Source organism: Oncorhynchus gorbuscha, unplaced genomic scaffold, assembly GCF_021184085.1.
Source record: "Oncorhynchus gorbuscha isolate QuinsamMale2020 ecotype Even-year unplaced genomic scaffold, OgorEven_v1.0 Un_scaffold_4923, whole genome shotgun sequence".
NCBI lineage: Eukaryota > Metazoa > Chordata > Actinopteri > Salmoniformes > Salmonidae > Oncorhynchus > Oncorhynchus gorbuscha.
The window spans coordinates 12501-25020 of NW_025748840.1; the positions used below are offsets into that span (position 1 = coordinate 12501).

General features: G+C 42.8%; 1 protein-coding gene across 1 annotated transcript; it reads left to right on the plus strand.

The window, feature by feature from the left end:
- Nucleotides 1-3494: 3494 nt before the first annotated feature.
- Nucleotides 3495-8818, plus strand: LOC124028864 (CUB and sushi domain-containing protein 3-like; the record flags this gene model as incomplete). Its single annotated transcript, XM_046340778.1, has 4 exons — nucleotides 3495-3621; nucleotides 7160-7362; nucleotides 8049-8240; nucleotides 8796-8818. Coding segments are annotated over 4 exons (545 nt in total), but the record flags the coding sequence as incomplete, so codon positions are not given.
- Nucleotides 8819-12520: the final 3702 nt, after the last annotated feature.

Sequence of the window (12520 nt, forward strand, 5' to 3'; positions counted from 1 at the left end):
GCCCAAGGAGAAAGGGGCTTTACTCCATTCCATTACCAGGCCCAAGGAGAAAGGGGCTTTACTCCATTCCATTACCAGGCCCAAGGAGAACGGGGCTTTACTCCATTCCATTACCAGGCCCAAGGAGAACGGGGCTTTACTCCATTCCATTACCAGGCCCAAGGAGAACAAGGAGGGGCTTTACTCCATTCCATTACCAGGCCCAAGGAGCACGGGGCTTTACTCCATTCCATTACCAGGCCCAAGGAGAACGGGGCTTTACTCCATTCCATTACCAGGCCCAAGGAGAAAGGGGCTTTACTCCATTCCATTACCAGGCCCAAGGAGAACAGGGCTTTACTCCATTCCATTACCAGGCCCAAGGAGAACGGGGCTTTACTCCATTCCATTACCAGGCCCAAGGAGAAAGGGACTTTACTCCATTCCATTACCAGGCCCAAGGAGAACGGGGCTTTACTCCATTCCATTACCAGGCCCAAGGAGAACGGGGCTTTACTCCATTCCATTACCAGGCCCAAGGAGAACGGGGCTTTACTCCATTCCATTACCAGGCCCAAGGAGAACGGGGCTTTACTCCATTCCATTACCAGGCCCAAGGAGAACGGGGCTTTACTCCATTCCATTACCAGGCCCAAGGAGAACGGGGCTTTACTCCATTCCATTACCAGGTCCAAGGAGAAAGGGGCTTTACTCCATTCCATTACCAGGCCCAAGGAGAACGGGGCTTTACTCCATTCCATTACCAGGCCCAAGGAGAAAGGGGTTTTACTCCATTCCATTACCAGGCCCAAGGAGAATGGGGCTTTACTCCATTCCATTACCAGGCCCAAGGAGAACGGGGCTTTACTCCATTCCATTACCAGGCCCAAGGAGAAAGGGGCTTTACTCCATTCCATTACCAGGCCCAAGGAGAACGGGGCTTTACTCCATTCCATTACCAGGCCCAAGGAGAACGGGGCTTTACTCCATTCCATTACCAGGCCCAAGGAGAACGGGGCTTTACTCCATTCCATTACCAGGCCCAAGGAGAACGGGGCTTTACTCCATTCCATTACCAGGCCCAAGGAGAACGGGGCTTTACTCCATTCCATTACCAGGCCCAAGGAGAACGGGGCTTTACTCCATTCCATTACCAGGCCCAAGGAGAAGGGGCTTTACTCCATTCCATTACCAGGCCCAAGGAGAAAGGGGCTTTACTCCATTCCATTACCAGGCCCAAGGAGAAAGGGGCTTTACTCCATTCCATTACCAGGCCCAAGGAGAAAGGGGCTTTACTCCATTCCATTACCAGGCCCAAGGAGAACGGGGCTTTACTCCATTCCATTACCAGGCCCAAGGAGAACGGGGCTTTACTCCATTCCATTACCAGGCCCAAGGAGAACGTGGCTTTACTCCATTCCATTACCAGGCCCAAGGAGCACGGGGCTTTACTCCATTCCATTACCAGGCCCAAGGAGAACGGGGCTTTACTCCATTCCATTACCAGGCCCAAGGAGAAAGGGGCTTTACTCCATTCCATTACCAGGCCCAAGGAGAACGGGGCTTTACTCCATTCCATTACCAGGCCCAAGGAGAACAGGGCTTTACTCCATTCCATTACCAGGCCCAAGGAGAAAGGGGCTTTACTCCATTCCATTACCAGGCCCAAGGAGAACGGGGCTTTACTCCATTCCATTACCAGGCCCAAGGAGAACGGGGCTTTACTCTCTTCCATTACCAGGCCCAAGGAGAATGGGGCTTTACTCCATTCCATTACCAGGCCCAAGGAGAACGGGGCTTTACTCCATTCCATTACCAGGTACAAGGAGAACGGGGCTTTACTCCATTCCATTACCAGGCCCAAGGAGAACGGGGCTTTACTCCATTCCATTACCAGGCCCAAGGAGAACGGGGCTTTACTCCATTCCATTACCAGGCCCAAGGAGAACGGGGCTTTACTCTAGGATGTACTAACCGCTAGTCATTTGTATTCAGATCTCTATTGTGTTTGTTGTTATTCTTCATGTTGAATAACTGGGAATAGTCTGATTTGACAAGTCTGCCAGTTGTGTTTGTTGTTATTCTTCATGTTGAATAACTGGGAATAGTCTGATTTGACAAGTCTGCCAGTTGTGTTTGTTGTTATTCTTCATGTTGAATAACTGGGAATAGTCTGATTTGACAAGTCTGCCAGTTGTGTTTGTTGTTATTCTTCATGTTGAATAACTGGGAATAGTCTGATTTGACAAGTCTGCCAGTTGTGTTTGTTGTTATTCTTCATGTTGAATAACTGGGAATAGTCTGATTTGACAAGTCTGCCAGTTGTGTTTGTTGTTATTCTTCATGTTGAATAACTGGGAATAGTCTGATTTGACAAGTCTGCCAGTTGTGTTTGTTGTTATTCTTCATGTTGAATAACTGGGAATAGTCTGATTTGACAAGTCTGCCAGTTGTGTTTGTTGTTATTCTTCATGTTGAATAACTGGGAATAGTCTGATTTGACAAGTCTGCCAGTTGTGTTTGTTGTTATTCTTCATGTTGAATAACTGGGAATAGTCTGATTTGACAAGTCTGCCAGTTGTGTTTGTTGTTATTCTTCATGTTGAATAACTGGGAATAGTCTGATTTGACAAGTCTGCCAGTTGTGTTTGTTGTTATTCTTCATGTTGAATAACTGGGAATAGTCTGATTTGACAAGTCTGCCAGTTGTGTTTGTTGTTATTCTTCATGTTGAATAACTGGGAATAGTCTGATTTGACAAGTCTGCCAGTTGTGTTTGTTGTTATTCTTCATGTTGAATAACTGGGAATAGTCTGATTTGACAAGTCTGCCAGTTGTGTTTGTTGTTATTCTTCATGTTGAATAACTGGGAATAGTCTGATTTGACAAGTCTGCCAGTTGTGTTTGTTGTTATTCTTCATGTTGAATAACTGGGAATAGTCTGATTTGACAAGTCTGCCAGTTGTGTTTGTTGTTATTCTTCATGTTGAATAACTGGGAATAGTCTGATTTGACAAGTCTGCCAGTTGTGTTTGTTGTTATTCTTCATGTTGAATAACTGGGAATAGTCTGATTTGACAAGTCTGCCAGTTGTGTTTGTTGTTATTCTTCATGTTGAATAACTGGGAATAGTCTGATTTGACAAGTCTGCCAGTTGTGTTTGCAGTTACTTCTTTAATACCATTTTCCCTCAGGGAACTGTTCTGTTGTTTAGATGTTGGATGTTGACAAGGTCGGGTGACCTGTTAGTGACCTGTTTTTGGTGTGTGTGTTTCTGTGTGTGTGTGTTTCTGTGTGTGTGTGTTTCTGTGTGTGTGTGTGTTTCTGTGTGTGTGTTTCTGTGTGTGTGTGTTTCTGTGTGTGTGTTTCTGTGTGTGTGTGTTTCTGTGTGTGTGTGTGTGTGTGTGTTTTGTGTGTGTGTGTTTCTGTGTGTGTGTGTTTCTGTGTGTGTGTGTGTGTTTCTGTGTGTGTGTGTGTTTCTGTGTGTGTGTGTTTCTGTGTGTGTGTGCCTCCAGCGGAGTGTGGCGGTAGGTTCAAAGGTGAGTCTACAGGCCGCATCCTGTCTCCTGGATATCCCTTTCCTTACGACAACAACCTGCGCTGTACCTGGACCATCACTGTCAACTCTGGCAACATCGTCAGGTAGCTACTTCAAATATAGAATTGGAATCGGATATTAACTTTTTTTACCACAAAATGAATAGGCAAAATGGGGTACCCTTGTCTGGTACCATACAGAACCATTTATATATTAATGTATTACAAAACAGTCCTGCTGTTGTTTCAGATAACATCTTGGTTAACATCTTGGTTAACATCTTGGTTAACATCTTGGTTAACATATTGGTTAACATCTTGGTTAACATCTTGGTTCACATCTTGGTTAACATCTTGGTAAACATCTTGGTTAACATCTTGGTTAACATCTTGGTTAACATCTTGGTTCACATATTGGTTCACATCTTGGTTCACATCTTGGTTAACATCTTGGTTAACATCTTGGTTAACATTTTGGTTAACATCTTGGTAAACATCTTGGTTAACATCTTGGTTAACATCTTGGTTCACATCTTGGTTAACATTTTGGTTAACATCTTGGTAAACATCTTGGTTAACATCTTGGTTAACATCTTGGTTAACATCTTGGTTCACATCTTGGTTCACATCTTGGTTAACATCTTGTCAAATATTTACTTACTTTTATCATTAAATTATGATTCATAATGCACAGTTTGGTAATTGGCTTTTGGCGGTATGTACTGTATGCATCAGAGTTCCCTTAGCTGGTAATTGGCTTTGGAGGTATGTAGGCATCAAGACTTCTCCAGGTCCTGCAGCTCCTCAGCTCATTGCTCCTGGTAATATCCCACCGTATAAACACTCAGTTATTTTATAAAGACTTCTCCAGGTCCTGCAGCTCCTCAGCTCATTGCTCCTGGTAATATCCCACCGTATAAACACTCAGTTATTATATAAAGACTTCTCCAGGTCCTGCAGCTCCTCAGCTCGTTGCTCCTGGTAATATCCCACCGTAGAAACACTCAGTTATTTTATAAAGACTTCTCCAGGTCCTGCAGCTCCTCAGCTCGTTGCTCCTGGTAATATCCCACCGTAGAAACACTCAGACAGTTATTTTATAAAGACTTCTCCAGGTCCTGCAGCTCCTCAGCTCGTTGCTCCTGGTAATATCCCACCGTAGAAACACTCAGACAGTTATTTTATAAAGACTTCTCCAGGTCCTGCAGCTCCTCAGCTAGTTGCTCCTGGTAATATCCCACCGTAGAAACACTCAGACAGTTATTTTATAAAGACTTCTCCAGGTCCTGCAGCTCCTCAGCTCGCTCGTTGCTCCTGGTAATATCCCACCGTAGAAACACTCAGACAGTTATTTTATAAAGACTTCTCCAGGTCCTGCAGCTCCTCAGCTCGTTGCTCCTGGTAATATCCCACCGTAGAAACACTCAGTTATTTTGTAAAGACTTCTCCAGGTCCTGCAGCTCCTCAGCTCGTTGCTCCTGGTAATATCCCACCGTAGAAACACTCAGACAGTTATTTTATAAAGACTTCTCCAGGTCCTGCAGCTCCTCAGCTCGTTGCTCCTGGTAATATCCCACCGTAGAAACACTCAGACAGTTATTTTATAAAGACTTCTCCAGGTCCTGCAGCTCCTCAGCTAGTTGCTCCTGGTAATATCCCACCGTAGAAACACTCAGACAGTTATTTTATAAAGACTTCTCCAGGTCCTGCAGCTCCTCAGCTCGTTGCTCCTGGTAATATCCCACCGTAGAAACACTCAGACAGTTATTTTATAAAGACTTCTCCAGGTCCTGCAGCTCCTCAGCTCGTTGCTCCTGGTAATATCCCACCGTAGAAACACTCAGACAGTTATTTTATAAAGACTTCTCCAGGTCCTGCAGCTCCTCAGCTCGTTGCTCCTGGTAATATCCCACCGTAGAAACACTCAGACAGTTATTTTATAAATACTTCTCCAGGTCCTGCAGCTCCTCAGCTCGTTGCTCCTGGTAGTATCCCACCGTAGAAACACTCAGACAGTTATTTTATAAAGACTTCTCCAGGTCCTGCAGCTCCTCAGCTCGTTGCTCCTGGTAATATCCCACCGTAGAAACACTCAGACAGTTATTTTATAAAGACTTCTCCAGGTCCTGAAGCTCCTCAGCTCGTTGCTCCTGGTAATATCCCACCGTAGAAACACTCAGTTATTTTATAAAGACTTCTCCAGGTCCTGCAGCTCCTCAGCTCGTTGCTCCTGGTAATATCCCACCGTAGAAACACTCAGTTATTTTATAGACTTCTCCAGGTCCTGCAGCTCCTCAGCTCGTTGCTCCTAGTAATATCCCACCGTAGAAACACTCAGTTATTTTATAAAGACTTCTCCAGGTCCTGCAGCTCCTCAGCTCGTTGCTCCTGGTAATATCCCAGCGTAGAAACACTCAGACAGTTCTTTCATAAACACTTCTCCAGGTCCTGCAGCTCCTCAGCTCGTTGCTCCTGGTAATATCCCACCGTAGAAACACTCAGACAGTTATTTTATAAAGACTTCTCCAGGTCCTGCAGCTCCTCAGCTCGTTGCTCCTGGTAATATCCCACCGTAGAAACACTCGGACAGTTATTTTATAAAGACTTCTCCAGGTCCTGCAGCTCCTCAGCTCGTTGCTCCTGGTAATATCCCACCGTAGAAACACTCAGACAGTTATTTTATAAAAACTTCCTCATTTGCCGTTGAAACCAACATTTCTTTCGTGTTCTATTGGTTTTTATATAAACGTTTTTTTTCTTCAATTGTCCAGAAAGTCAAAGGCACAAAATTCTTCAGTCATATTAGCAACCCGTCTTAGTTAATGCATCTTTAGGTTCCCCGCCTCTTTCTAACTTTCTAACTGAGATCTCTGTCACATTTGAAACCGTTCGCATCAGGATATGGTGTTTTCCCCACGAATTGCATTTTGGGAAAATGTTTGAAAGTGATGTTTTATTGGGCAGCTTTCATGACAGGAAGTAACACGTTCTATGAAGATGAATTACCATAATCTAAATATGATTTCTGTCATTCTGAGCACCGTGCGGTGGACACCCTAATGGGTTACGCAAACCGAATGGTTATGGGTCAGATCATTTACTAAAAATGGGCGTTAAATTAAACTATTCCTAGTCATCTTGTCCGGCGGCACATTTTGCATAACGAAAACACTGGTACTCATCTACCTTTTTTTTTACCATAAAATTAAAATGAAGAAAAAAATGGGGCATCCTTCTCCGGTATCTCACATATCAATGTGTTACAAAACATAGCCTTATTGTTAATGCTTTACTCAGAACCAAGTAATTAAAGATTCAGAATGCACAGTTGGTGACTGCCTGTAGAGGTACTGTAGTTTCTCTAATCATTTCGGTCGCTGCCTGACTGTGGAGTTGGTTCGTCTAATCAGATCCTTCCCAACTAGCCCTCCAGTTCCTGGCACCAGTCGAAGGGAAGGTGTGAATAGTTTTCAGATGGTTTGTCCTGCCAGACACTTGGTGATAAGAGTAAACAGAAAATGCATACAACCTCAAGCGAATACAGATAGAATATGAATATTTTATGATTTGAAATTGGTGTTGTCTTGGCCAAAATCTGGTTTGTTTTTTTTAATCCGATTTATTAAATCCCATCCTCCCTAAGCCTCCAGTTCCTGGCGTTCGACACAGAGGCATCTCACGACATCCTGGAGGTTTGGGACGGACCAGCAGAAAATGAGATGTCTCTGAGGGAGGTGTCTGGCTCCCTGCTCCCCGAGGGGATACACAGCACCCTCAACGTCGTCACCATTCAGTTCCAGACTGACTTCTACATCACCAAGTCTGGCTTCGCCATCGACTTCTCAAGTGAGTGTTTCCAGAAGAATAACTTTCAGTTTCTAGAGTGACAAGAAAGAAGAGCATTTATTGATTCTGTTTACTTTCAACTCTGTACTATTTGGTCTCATATGAACTGGGAAGATATTGGGTCTCATATGAACTGTGTTAGCTAACGGGTCTCATATGAACTGTGTTAGCTAACGGGTCTCATATGAACTGGGAAGCTAACTGGTCTCATATGAACTGGGAAGCTAACTGGTCTCATATGAACTGGGAAGCTAACGGGTCTCATATGAACTGGGAAGCTAAAGGGTCTCATATGAACTGGGAAGCTAAAGGGTCTCATATGAACTGGGAAGCTAACTGGTCTCATATGAACTGGGAAGCTAACGGGTCTCATATGAACTGGGAAGCTAACAAGTGTCATATGAACTGGGAAGCTAACAAGTGTCATATGAACTGGGAAGCTAAAGGGTCTCATATGAACTGGGAAGCTAACGGGTCTCATATGAACTGGGAAGCTAATGGGTCTCATATGAACTGGGAAGCTCACGGGTCTCATAACGGGTCTCATATGAACTGGGAAGCTCACGGGTCTCATATGAACCGGGAAGCTAACGGGTCTCATTTGAACTGGGAAGCTAACAGGTCTCATATGTCTGCTGTGTGTCCTTCAGCTGTTGCGTAACGTCATGTCTGCCGTGTGTCTCCAGGTTCAGTGGCGACAGCCTGCAGAGATCCAGGCCTGCCTATGAACGGCAGTCGTCACGGAGATGGGAGAGAACCAGATGACACGGTGACCTTCTCCTGTGATCCAGGATATGAGCTGCAGGGAGAGAGCAAGATCACCTGCATCCAAGTGGACAACAGATACTACTGGCAGCCCAGCCCTCCCAGCTGCATTGGTGAGGATATACTACTATACTGATCTATACTATACTATACTATACTATACTATACTATACTATACTATACTATACTATACTATACTATACTATACTATACTATACTATACTATACTATACTATACTATACTACTGGCAGCCCAGCCCTCCCAGCTGCATTGGCGAGGCTTTACTACTGTACTGATCTATACTATACTGATCTATACTATACTATACTATACTATACTGTACTGTGCTGTACTCTACTGTACTGTACTATCCTGTAATTATATATACTATACCGTACTATACTGTACTATACTTCAATATACTGTATTATAGCATACTCTAGTATAATATAACATACTATAATATAATATGCTATACTATAATATACTATACTATACTATACTATACTATACTATACTATACTACTGGCAGACTATCCCACCCAGATGTATTGGTGAGGCTGTATATGAAATATAGCTGGTTTATCAGCCCTCCATCTGTATTGGTGGGGCTGTACATTATACGCTAAAAGGAATATATCTGTGGTTGTTCTGTTTGCATCGTCAGGGGTTTCAAAGACAGGCTCCTAGGAACTGAACGAGGGGTTATTCCGTTTAACACTACAGCGAGAGTTATTCTGTCCTCAGGCTGTAGCAGCGAGCCTCCTAAACGCCAGGTCTTCCTTGTAAAAGAGGTCTTCTGACCTCACTGGGACTTCCTGGCTAAATCAAATAAAACATCTATGATAACAATATATATATATATATATATACTAGGAATAGAACTGTGTTTATTCTGCGAAGCTTTCTGCAGTAGTGGGGCATTAAAAGGTCCTTTTTCAACCCCGTTTTGGTGGATATAACAGGGGTCAGTCTGTATTAATGGGGTCGGTCTATATTAATGAAACACTACTGGGGATATAACAGGGGTCAGTCTGTATAACAGGGGTCAGTTAATTTTTTTTTATTTTATTTTAACTTTATCTAACCAGGCAAGTCAGTTAAGAACACATTCTTATTTTCAATGACGGCCTGGGAGCAGTGGGTTAACTGCCTGTTCAGGCAGATTTGTACCTTGTCAGCTCGGGGGTTTGAACTCACAACCTTCCGGTTACTAATCCAACGCTCTAACCACTAGGCTACGTTGCCGCCCTGTTATTAAACCCTATTAAACCCTGATAGGGATATTAAACCCTGATAGGGATATTAAACCCTGATAGGGATATTAAACCCTATTAAACCCTGATAGGGATATTAAACCCTATTAAACCCTGATAGGGATGTTAAATTAAACCCTGATAGGGATATTAAACCCTGATAGGGATATTAAACCCTATTAAACCCTGATAGGGATATTAAACCCTGATAGGGATATTAAACCCTGCTAGGGGTATTAAACCCTGCTAGGGATATTAAACCCTATTAAACCCTGATAGGGATGTTAAACCCTGCTAGGGATATTAAACCCTATTAAACCCTGATAGGCATATTAAACCCTATTAAACCCTGATAGGGATATTAAACCCTATTAAACCCTGATAGGGATATTAAACCCTATTAAACCCTGCTAGGGATATTAAACCCTATTAAACCCTGCTAGGGATATTAAACCCTATTAAACCCTGATAGGGATGTTAAACCCTGCTAGGGATATTAAACCCTATTAAACCCTGATAGGGATATTAAACCCTATTAAACCCTGCTACGGATATTAAACCCTATTAAACCCTGATAGGGATGTTAAACCCTGCTAGGGATATTAAACCCTATTAAACCCTGATAGGGATATTTAACCCTATTAAACCCTGCTAGGATATTAAACCCTATTAAACCCTGATAGGGATATTAAACTCTATTAAACTCTCCTAGGGATATTAAACCTATTAAACCCTGATAGGGATATTAAACCCTATTAAACCCTGATAGGGATATTAAACCCTATTAAACCCTTATAGGGATATTAAACCCTGCTAGGGATATTAAACCCTGCTAGGGGTATTAAACCCTGATAGGGATATTAAACCCTATTAAACCCTGATAGGGATATTAAACCCTGATAGGGATATTAAACCCTGATAGGGATATTAAACCCTGCTAGGGTATTAAACCCTGATAGGGATATTAACCCTATTAAACCCTGATAGGATATTAAACCCTATTAAACCCTGATAGGGATATTAAACCTGCTAGGGGTGTTAAACCCTGATAGGGATATTAAACCCTATTAAACCCTGATAGGGATATTAAACCCTGATAGGGATATTAAACCCTATAGGGGTATTAAACCCTGATAGGGATATTAAACCCTATTAAAGCCTGCTAGGGATATTAAACCCTATTAAACCCTGATAGGGATATTAAACTCTATTAAAGCCTCCTAGGGATATTAAACCCTATTAAACCCTGATAGGGATATTAAACCCTATTAAACCCTGATAGGGATATTAAACCCTATTAAACCCTTATAGGGATATTAAACCCTGCTAGGGATATTAAACCCTATTAACCCTGCTAGGGTATTAAACCCTGATAGGGATATTAAACCCTATTAAACCCTGATAGGGATATTAAACCCTATTAAACCCTGATAGGGATATTAAACCCTGATAGGGATATTAAACCCTGCTAGGGATATTAAACCCTGATAGGGATATTCTGTCTGAAAACCACCGGTGTGGTTAAAGAGGTTAAAACCCATATTAAACCCTACATTAAACTGTATATTTTGAACATTGTGTGTGTGTGTGTTTCTGCAGCCCTGCTGGGGGTGTTAAACCCTGATAGGGATAGCAAAACCCTATTAAACCCTGATAGGGGATATTAAAACCCTGATAGAAGGAATATTAAACCCTGAATGAACGGGAATCAATGAATGAACGAATCAATGAATGAATCACTGAATGAACGAAGGAATATTGAAAATCAATGAATGAATCCTGAATGAACGAAGGGAATCAATAAACCAATGAATGAATCACTGAATAGGGATATGAATGAACCCGAATGAACGAACAAATGAATGAATGATTCCATTCAGGTAATCTTCTGAATTAAACCCTGAGAGCAGATAGTGTGTTAGGATCACCTGCTGGGGGTTGATGAACTGTGGGAACCCAATCATTAAACCCTGACAGGATGTTACTGTGGTGGGATATTAAACTGTGGTGTTCCTCTCCTATCTTAATGTTACTCTCCTGGTATCTAGTCATGATGTTACTGTATTAAACTGAGTCATGATGTTAAACCCTGGTACCTGAGTCATGATGTTTAAACTCTCTACTGGTATTAAACTCCTACTGGTATCTGAGTCTGATGTTAAACTGTGGTGTGGTGTTCTCTCTACTGGTATCTGGTCATGATGTTACTGTGGTGTGGTGTAAAACTCTACTATCTGAGTCATGATGTTACTGTGGTGTGGTGTTCCTGAACTGGTATCTGAGTATGTTACTGTGGTGTGGTGTTTAAACTGGTATCTGAGTCATGATGTTACTGTGGTGTTCCTCTCTACTGGTATCTGAGTCATGATGTTACTGTGGTGTTCCTCTCCCTGGTATCTGAGTCATGATGTTACTGTGGTGTTCCCCTGGTATCTGAGTCATGATGTTACTGTGGTGTGGTGTTCCTCTCTACTGGTATCTGAGTCATGACCCTCTCTACTGGTATCTATCTGTATCTGAGTCATGACCTGTGGTGTGTTCCTCTCTACTGGGGAGTCATGATTGTGGTGTTCCTCTCTACTGGTATCTGAGTCTGGTTCTCTCTACTGGTATCTGAATGATGTTACTGTGGTGTTCCTCTCTACTGTATCTGTCTGTTCCTCTCTACTGGTATCTGAGTCATGATGTTACTGTGGTGTTCCTCTCTACTGGTATCGTTACTGTGGTGTTCTCTACTGGTATCTGAGTCTGGTTAAAACTGGTATCTAGTCATTCTAGTGGGGTTCCTCTCTACTGTACCTGAGTCATGATGTTACTTTGACTGGTATCTGAGTCATGATGTTACTGTGGTGTGGTGTTCCTCTCTACTGGTATCTGAGTCATGATGTTACTGTGGTGTTCCTCTCTACTGGTATCTGAGTCATGATGTTACTGTGGTGTGGTGTTCCTCTCTACTGGTACCTGAGTCATGATGTTACTGTGGTGTGGTGTTCCTCTCTACTGGTATCTGAGTCATGATGTTACTGTGGTGTGGTGTTCCTCTCTACTGGTATCTGAGTCTGGTTCCTCTCTACTGGTATCTGAGTCTGGTTCCTCTCTACTGGTATCTGAGTCATGATGTTACTGTGGTGTGGTG